Source organism: Pezoporus flaviventris, unplaced genomic scaffold, assembly GCF_033815535.1.
Source record: "Pezoporus flaviventris isolate CSIRO_AGI_PZ_B2104156 unplaced genomic scaffold, CSIRO_AGI_Pfla_v1 ptg000006l, whole genome shotgun sequence".
NCBI classification, from domain to species: Eukaryota; Metazoa; Chordata; class Aves; order Psittaciformes; family Psittacidae; genus Pezoporus; species Pezoporus flaviventris.
Genome location: NW_026892554.1, coordinates 9,068,982 through 9,078,798, shown reverse-complemented (window position 1 = coordinate 9,078,798; position 9,817 = coordinate 9,068,982). Strand labels below are relative to the sequence as shown.

The 9,817-nt window shown below is 42.5% G+C and overlaps 1 protein-coding gene across 5 annotated transcripts in view; it reads right to left on the bottom strand.

Annotated features, from left to right (window-relative positions):
- Positions 1 to 730: 730 nt before the first annotated feature.
- The window catches only part of ARNT2 (aryl hydrocarbon receptor nuclear translocator 2), a 104,739-nt gene continuing 95,652 nt past the window's right edge, over positions 731 to 9,817 (bottom strand). For all 5 annotated transcript variants that reach the window (XM_061446806.1, XM_061446807.1, XM_061446811.1 and 2 more), the window contains 2 exons: positions 7,762 to 7,898; positions 731 to 5,359 (listed from right to left, as the gene is read on the bottom strand). In XM_061446806.1, the coding sequence (XP_061302790.1) occupies positions 5,261 to 5,359; positions 7,762 to 7,898 (236 nt within the window). In that variant the 3' untranslated portion in view covers positions 731 to 5,260. The remainder of the gene's footprint in view (positions 5,360 to 7,761; positions 7,899 to 9,817) is intronic.

Sequence of the window (9,817 nt, the reverse complement as noted above, 5' to 3'; positions counted from 1 at the left end):
GACCGCAGGTTTCCCATCAGCTCCCAGCAGAGCTCCAGAATGAAGATGACTGAAAATGCAGTCAGAGCTGTGAAAACACCACCTACCCTGCACCAGGAAGGCAGGCGCCAGAGCACAGCATCTTCAGTTCCTGCCATGGTCCAGTCATCAGCTTTTGGGATTTATCAGCAAGGTAAATCCCGCTTACAAACTGTCAAGTCGACAAAGAAACACACTGTTAAACAATGAAGCAACACAGTGAAAGGCAAATGTGCTTTACAAAGAAAGTCTGAAAAGGTCACCAGAATGTTTGTGGGAAGGATACAAGCATTTTTAAACTTTGAACAATAAGACCTAACGGTGGATAAGCAAACCACTGCGTTACCACCCCAGTGAGTGAATAAAATTGCCACAGCCTCTGAATTAACTGTAAACCAATTGTGCTCTAATGAAAACCTCCACAATACAGATACCAGTTCACACACCCCCCCGTGTCATCAGCAGAACAGGGCTGTTAATGATGTTCTTCTGGAACTTCTTCTAAAAGCTGAGATCTCCCATTCCCTCTGGATGGCCTTTGCACAAGACAGATAAAAGGGGAACTTCCCATCCATGAGCACACAGCATAGGAAGAGATTACAAAGATCAATGCTTAATCTTCTGATATTTGGCATGAATCTTAAGATTCAGGGTTATTTCCTACCTGACCGTTCCCAACAGCGTATCTTACTTATTTACACAAAGACAGGGATTAACAACACCTCATGACATCTTTATTTTAATGAAATTTAAAAAGGCAGTTATTAGTTATACATACACACAACTGATTCTGTACTTGTTAGTCATAAATATAGAACATTCAGAAGTACAAAATACACTTTATCCACAGCACAATTTCACATCAATATGAAGAGTTTAAACAGATACGTAACCAAGTGCCTAACAATGACAGAAGCCCATTTTTGGAGTTGTTTTATTTTTCTTTTTTTTTCTTTTCTCTATTTTCTTTTTTCTTTTTAAAGACCATTAATCTACACAAAGTAATCAGTGCCGCAGTCATCAGTTCCATGAAATGCACTCCGGTTTAGAGCAGGAAAAGACTGACCTTCTAAAGACAATTAGATGCCATCACCTTTTCTTTGCTCCTTTAACAGAAACAAAACCAAGTCCACATTCTCCTCACAGCCAACAACTGTGAAAAATGGGACTCTGGCAAAAAAATCACCCGAAGCCAAACTTGAGCACTGCCAAGAAAATATCTGAAGTAGGAATTAGTTCACTCGATACCTTGCAAACAAAGAGCAACAGCAGTATGACACTGATAAGGCATTAATGACAAAATGGCTGTATTATTCTCGAAGAAAGAGTACACCTATGTATAAAAATATATGTCATAGCAATTGGGTAAATCCAACACTATTTAACACTGTGCCCAAAGTAATTAAGAGTTAAAAAGGCAGTACTGCAAGAAGTATTTACAGTTTCATACTGTACTTCAAAACAACAAAAAAGGCAACAAAGCTACAAATGGAACTATCTGGTTAAAGCATCACCATAGGTACTGCCAGTAGCACTTGTAACAGGTAATGTGATGGAGTCCCTCTTGTTAAACAGGATTGCTTGTCTGAATAAACTAATGCAAGTATTTTAGTATCTAAAATCTTCTCAGCCTACATGCCTGCGGGGCACTGAAATAACTCACCCAGACCATTACTATTTGCAGTTTCTTGCTTCACCAGCTTAAAACCCAAAAGATCCAGTGTCAGGAAACACCATGTTCGCAACACAGCTCGATCAGGAGTGACAGCTTTATTTCCAGCTTAAAAAACACAAAAGAAACAAGAAGTCCACCACCTGTGTAATTCTGGAAACCGGCAGCCCCAGTGTCAGCAAAGCTACACCAACGGCACGTGATAAGAACGCTAGCATTCCAAATGCACTTTATAACTTCAGCTATAGGATAAATAAGTTGCTTCACTAACCAAACACGTGATAAAAAGATACAGCACAGCCAACGCTACACAGCTTGTTTTGGCCACAAAACCTGGGATGAGGCTGTTTCAGAGGAGCAAGCCACTGACACGACAGCAGCACATGGCGAGGGCAGCGCGGGCTGCCCAGCAGCGGTAGCAAACGCTGAACTTGCTCATTTGCTCGGTCAGAAGCACAGAGTTGCCAAACTCCTGAAGCTTGTTAAGTGCTCCCTCCTCGCTGGCTCGGGAATGGCACCACAACACCTCCCATTGGGGCACGGGAAAGTGCTGCGGAGATGGGATGGCTGGGAATGGGAGGGAAGGCAAGGAAGGCGGAAATGCCACGAAGAAAGCACTAGCGCTGGTGGCAGATGATAATGGCTCAGAGGGAAAACCCAAACCTGGCACTATCTGGACTGCACCTTAATGGAGTAGCCATCCCCTTTCCCAACCAGAAAGGCAGGAGTGGTCTACAAGGCGAGCAGCAGTCCATGCTCTGATGCCCCAGGCGTATTGGCTTTAAAAAACTAATACTGTATTTAAAAAAACAAAACCAAAAAAGAGATGTGCTTGAAATTCTAACAGTGCACTTCTAACTGCACAACCAACTGCTGTACATGAGAAGCCTTCTACAGTAGTATAAAAATCATGACACACTGAGGAAGAGATAGCATCGCTGATGCTAGGATACAGAAAATTACTTTAAAAACCTTATTTTTAGATTGAATTCAGGAACAAAGTATATTGTAACTACACTTACAGCAGTTTGTTGGGTAAAATAAAAGAAGAGCAGCACTTTTTTCAAATAATTTTCCACTTTATGGAGAAATATTTTTAAACATTTTAGAAGAAGTGACATTTACATCATGTCAAGCATCTCCTGTGCAGAGATACAAACTGCTCCTCTACTGCTTTCTTCCTGGCAATCAGCCCCTTTCAAAAGCATGCTCCATTGTACAGATGCTGACCACCTTGCTCAGCTAGTGCAGCATATAGGCACCATTTACAGAGGTCAATGAATTTCATTCTGGGATAGTAGAGCTTTGCCCATCTGATTCAATGAGCAGTCATTCATCGTGAATGCGAAAGGGAGAGGGCTCCAAGAGAATAAACATGCATGGATTTAAAAGAGTAGTGCATGGCTTGCTCACCTAAGAAGGTATTTTCCCAGTCTCTGGCAGAGAAGAGATATATGGATTTTTGTTCTCAGTGTGATTCGGGAGAGGCAAGTACAGACCAGGAGATCTGAGGCCTCTCCAGTACTGTATCTAGAAACATAAAGAGTCTCTAGTCTCAGCCCACAGGGTAAGAGATCGGTACCAGATTTAGCACATGAAACAGTAGGAAGGACTCTTCCTGGATACTGAAACCTGCATGCTCTTCTCAGAGAAGGTCAGGAAAGCAAAGCCAGATGGGAACATCACGATATGGCTGTTAAAGCCACGTCCCTGGGTCATGTTTGCTGCAGCCCAGCCACCTGCATTGCTTGCCAGCATGAAACCTGTGTGAGCAGAGCAGGCTGTGGGACAGAGGCCTGCCTGCTTTCCAAGGCATTATCCTGACAAGATGGACTGTGTGATGTGCACAGTGCCTCCCCTTGGAGGCACCCCAGAATTCAAGAGGAGCTATGAGATGGCAGATCCTAGTGCTGTGAGGTCTAAGAATTGCTGTGGACATTGAGACCTTCTAAATGGGGGCTATGCCCTGGGTTGATGTTTCAAGGTCTGTGATGGTCCCTGAATACGGAAAGGCAGAGGGCAGCTGTCCCCTTCCTCCTCTGCAAAGGCTGGCTGCCACTGTCCAACCTCAAAGGTTATGAACAACCTGCATGTGGGAACTCCGGGTTCCATCGTGAACAATTCCTTCTCCTCCCATCCCAGAAGAAATGATCTGGATAAAAATGCTGACCTTAGAACCCAACCTCTGTAACTTACCATGCATATGAAATACTGAATAAAAAACTTTCTACCTCATTTCTGATGAAGACATATGGTGGGTGACTCATCCAAGAGGAAGGTGATTAACCTACCCTGCAGAAAAAGCATACAGCATTCAGAATAGCCAAGAGTCCTCAACATACTTGGTAAACTGAAAATCCCGTATTTAACAGAATAGGATTAACAGGGCTAAACAGAAGGGATTGCTTGGGAATCCAAGCAAAAATTCAAGTTATCTCTGTGAACGCAGTGGACAATAGTCCAACTGATATCTATTACCAACTCACTCTAAAAAAATTATACACTACAAAACCATCTCACTGCTGGCAGCAAATGATTTCCTAGTAATAGGCCACCACCTTGCACTGTTAAAATGTGAGGTTTCACAGTATAAAAAAGTACTTCACAGTAAGGAAATGCACCAAATATAGAAAATGCAATCTCGACGTCTTTACAGTCATTTTTTATGAGGCGATATTTTTGGGAAAGCAAGAACAATAGAAATTAAAGCAGCCAGTGAGAAAAGCAGAGAGTTATAGGCCTTGATTCAGTGCAAAACCAGACTAATAGCTTATGTAAGTTAATGTTTGTTCTGAATAGAGAACCACCTGAATTAAAAGCAAGAACACCTATGTTAAGTGATGGAGACTCCCATGATACCTAAATCCTCCATGTGTATAAGCAAACTTTTCAGTGCACTCCAGAACGGACCCTTTGTAAAAGCAAAAGAAACCAGTACAGGAAATCACTTCATACAGCACAAGATATACATAAAGTACCAAAATGTACACACATTCAAGTTTAAGTTAGAAAAGGCAGAGCTGAATCTTCAGCGAGACAGGCCTACGTTATGTTGCTTAATCTCACATTCAAAGTGACCTAAAAACTACAAGAAAAAGAAAACAGAATATTGTGTCTGCTTCCACAAACTTAAGCTTAAAGCAAGGCATTGGAATTGAGCGGTAGGCACTGTAACACGAAATTACCTTACCTTTTCTTTGTTAGTCTTTATTACTTCATTATCTATTTAAAAATTACCATTCAAAGGAAATATTAGGTATCATTCACATTCAAATATTTAAGACTCAGAGATTTTTTTTTCTTAAATCAAGCAAAGTTTTTCATCTCTGAGGTAGATGACAATAAAATAATAATAAAGGAGCTGTCAATGAACACCAATAAGTGCTGGAGCTCCTCTGCTGGCACTGATGCACCCTAAGGAGGAGAGAGCAAGCCCTACACCACTATCCAAAACATGAGAAATGCGTCTTCTGGTTTAGTAGCTTCTATAGAAATGCAACACAGAAAAAGCAGAGCCAAAATTACACTTGAAATGGCCTTGGAGAAGAACTTCCATTCCTGCTTTGCAAGCTACTCCGAAAATGGTGGAAACATGCCCAGGTCAGCAAAATCTTCAATGTTGTAATTGCCAGTACCCTGCGTTGGATCCCCTGGCATTGGCAGCATGTCCTGCATGATAAGGAAAAATCAAAGTGAAGTGTCACTTCCTGACATGTTATCCAGACACAGACTGTTTCCTGTTCATCTTTTCAATGTAAAACCAGAAAAAAACAAGTTTAGATAAACAAGGTGAAAACCAGACCTGTGCAGGGGGGTAGGCTAAGGCCTGTGTGCTACTTATGTTTTGCTGAAGTGTTTCTGAACAGGAGGTGGGACTTTAACAAGACAGAAGTTTTGGATTGCTCCTCTAAATAAGGCACATTTGAGCTGCCACATACTCCTCCCATGCTGAAACAGCTCCCTTTGGAATAGGTAGCTACATATGGAGAGAAAAAAAACCTCTCTTTTTGCTATATGGGAGGTATTAAACATCTCACACACTCCTGCACAGAAAGCATGTATAAGTTGGGGGGGGGGGGGGGGTATAACCTGCTCACCAGCAAGTCAGTGAATGTATTACTGCTCTTAGTCCTGAGGAACACTAGACTGGACATCCACCCCCACTAACAAGATGCCCAAGCAACCTTCATGAACGTGCAGAGGCAAAGGAAATACCAGGAACTTCTCGGGAGAAATGGGATTTCATGGTAATTGCTCCCACGTGTCTTGAGCCAAGTGAGGTCCCTGCAGGAGGCTTCAAAAAATACTCAACCTTTCCTCTCAGCTGGAGACTGAAGCCACAGGGAAAAGATATCCCTTGCTGAGAAAACCGGAGCTTATGCTTGCCTTTCCTGTCAGTCCTTACAATAACAAGCTCCTACTGCAAAGCCAAGTTCTGCAGGGATGGCTCATTATCCTTACAATAAAACAAAACCTAAAGAGCAAATAAGAAAGCTCACAGGGTTGGCTCTGTGAAGGAATAACTACTGTGAACTGCTTTGTACTGATAAGTTACCCCAGAATAAGATAGATTAGAATCCATCTGAGATCTCTTCAGCATCCCTGTCGATGATAGTGAAAGAGGCTGTGAACACAGCTGGCAGTTTCTCAGCCTTCATTTTCTGACCAAAATTTGCACTTATTTTAAGTTTTTCCACATTCCTTCCCAGCCAAGGGGAAGTTGTAGCTGCCCTCACCTATTTACACTTCCATCTTTAAAGACATTCCTGCTGCTGGAGCCTCTGCAGCAAGGTCACCTCAGGTACAGACCCAGCAGGGTAGCTCCCCTCTTGAGTTTGCCTCTCCCTTTATGTCCAGCAAACCCAGAGTTGGCTTCAGGCACAAACAATGCAAGCAACTTCTTGGAAGCATTTTAACTGGGCTCATCTAGGTTACCCATCACATCCTGCTATTGTCCTAATTCTCTCCAAATGCACAGTCCTCTAAGAGCTCTGCAGGCGAGCCCAGTTCTCCATTTCTCCCTTGTCCCTCCTTCCCACTAATTCCATAAGACATTTGCTGGGACACAAAGTTGCTGCTTGGAGCCCCATATCTCTGTGAGCCATCGGCTCCATGGAATTACCCTGAATACGCTTTTGGGTTAAAGTATGTGCAAAGCCATTAAACTTTGCTAACAGAGAGGGATGCCATAGATTACTCCTGCCTGGGCCATGGGGTAAGAGCATGCAGACAGGTAGTTACTCCAGATGTAGTAATGCTATTTGTTCCTCTGTGAAGCAATGGTTTGCTCACACAGGAATATTTCCAGGTTAATGTCTCTCCTGCAGCATTCCTGTGAGTGACTAAGCATGAGCCCGGTCTTGCAGGTGAATTTACTTTCTAAAAGATAATGAGGTGCCCCACTTCAAACCTTGCTTGGGGCTTGAATTGTTGTTTCTGCATTTATCTGCACTGTTTTCTTGCAAACTGCCTTTTTGATCTAATTTAAAAACAAGTTATACAAGCATAGAGGCCTTATTAGTTAACTTAGGAAGTCTTACTCCATCCATAGTGAAGGTCCCGAGTTATTCTTAATATTAAAAAAATCAGGTAGTCGAAGAGGATTTTTTACCAGCTATCTGATATCGAACTGCCTTTAACCTTAAAAAAGTATTGGCCACTATCTTCTATGCAGTATCAGACTCCTTTCCTGCTTGAATCATCAAAGAAAATTACACTGATGTCTAATTGGACTTGTCTGGGATTTCAGAGGCCAGCACCAGGATAAGAAAGACACTCTACTTGGGACTATTTCATTGCTTCCCTGCAAAACACATAAATCCTAAGTACAGGGTACAAAGAGAAGGGAAAACAGCATTTTACATCAGCAAAGATGCTGTTCTTCTGCAGAAAACAAAACCATCTCAGCTGTAGTTAATGCCAGCTAATAGCAGTGCCAACCTGTGGCATCATATAGCCAAGAGGTACTTGCTCCAAGCCCTGCTAGCAGCCTGATCTTTGAGGGCCAGAGTTCTTCAGCTCAGCTTTGAGCTGTTGTCAGAGGGACTCTGGGCTCACTGAACTCTCCTCACCTGGAACACCTCAGTCTGGCTGGGCTGGGGGTGTGAATGCTGGTCGCTGCTTTGCTGGTTGTGATGTTGGCTCTGCCACTGGGACCAGACTTCAGAAGGTCTCCCCTGGAACTGGCCACTGCTCTGGCCACCTTCAGCTGGATGGGGAAAGAAAGGGCAGAAGTCAGAGAGCAGCTCCTTCAGAACTCCCACCTGCTTTTGAGGCTTCATTCATCAATGCCTGTGTTCGCATATCACTTTAGAAAACAGATCCCAAGTGACACCCAGCCCCTGCAGGGTGGAAGCCCTAAACCAGTTTCAGCCCTGAATTGCACGGTGGGGGTCAACCTAAGAGCAAAGCTCATTGCTGTGGCTGTACAGGCATGGCAGGTGAATTGCTCACAGCAAAACACACAGTGACACTGTAAGCCAGGCAATGGAAAACAATTTTCAAAGCATCTCCCCTGCTTACATGCCTTTTTACTTAAATACCAAACTGCGTCATCTGAATGCTCTTTCTTTTTGAAACACACATTCTTGTAGAGCAGTGGGTGCACAGTTACCTACTCAGCTAGGAAATATGTAAGCAGAACTAAGATTTTTGTAAGCAGATGTAAAACCAGTAAGATCAACAGGCAAACAGCCTTGCTGTGCTAAATGCAGACACTGTTGTATTAAATGCAGCGTTGCTTTTGGTCTACCACGTCCTCCAATATTAACACTGAAAAACGATTTCTTTAACATGCAGCTTATAGCAAATTACTATCCTGTTCATATGGTGATGGCATCTTAAAAGTCTGAGGCCATTTAAATGTCACAGAGTAACATGAACAGCAAGGTGTTATGGTAAATACACTTAAACTGATGACTTCAGGGAGATGCATTTCCTCTAAATAGTCTACTAGAAAAAAAAACCAAACAGGATGCCACACACATTTTACACCTATTACACATACTGTTTTCATGAGTACAGTCACAGGTCACACATAGGCAGGATTCATATTGCCCTCCATTTCTATAGACTATTCCCAAATATATAAAATTTCTGGATAATTTTCCTTCAATTTTTTACAATATCTCCTTCTAAGAATTAACATTTTAGAAAGCTTCCTACCAGGCTTATGCTTTTTCTCTGAACATTTTCCTTCTAACTACTCCTGCTATTTTTGCCCATTTTCCCCTCCCTGCAGAGAACTAAGCTGGGTAGATCTGGCTCTCCCCAGTTATCAATGCCCTCTGCCAAAGATGCCAAATTTCCTGTGCCAAACATCCACACGTGTGCCGTGTCAGGTCTCTGATAACCAGACTCAATCATACCAAATCAATCACTACTCATAATCATGGCTTCAGAAAATACAGAAACACATGCTTAATCCAATACTTGTGGCTACCAGCAAAACCATGCAAGACAAATAAAGCAAACATGTTACAGGAAAGCGAACAGGCTGTAGTGATGTATTTCTATCACATCTGAAGTGGATAATTACAGTTCTTCCCTCACTGACGTTACCACAAGCAATAATTCAGCTGACTCAGAAACCCTGCAGTCATTTTATGGGACAAAATAAAATCCATCTAAGTTACCCTTTAAAAGAAAGCTGCAAGTTATTTTTTTCTCAGAACAACACATTGAAATTAACTCAGTGAGGCAAACGATGCTGCTTTTCAGCAAAACAGTTACTGCCAGCCGGAGGTTCAAGACATTCGTCTCTGTGAAGGCTGAGTTATTAATAGTATCCAAACTGATGTAGGTCAGGAAATGTTTCTCATTAGGTGAAAGAGTTCTTGCCAAGTAGCTTAGGCTTGAAATACAAGGCTGTCTCATAAACAAATGTACAAAGCCTGGTGCAAATGGAAATGGAGGCATGAATAATGCCCTGTGGGAAGAGCTGTTTCGATGCACCTTTTCTAAGCAGCGCAGGTCTGCACTCGGTGAGGCTGATCTGCAACAGGTCTGTACCCATTTTATTCTCAAGGAACAAGAGAAAAATGACACACATTAGCACACTGCTACCTATGCTGTTTGGAATGGCACGTTATTACCCACCAGCAACATTTTTCATGTCTGTTTACCACT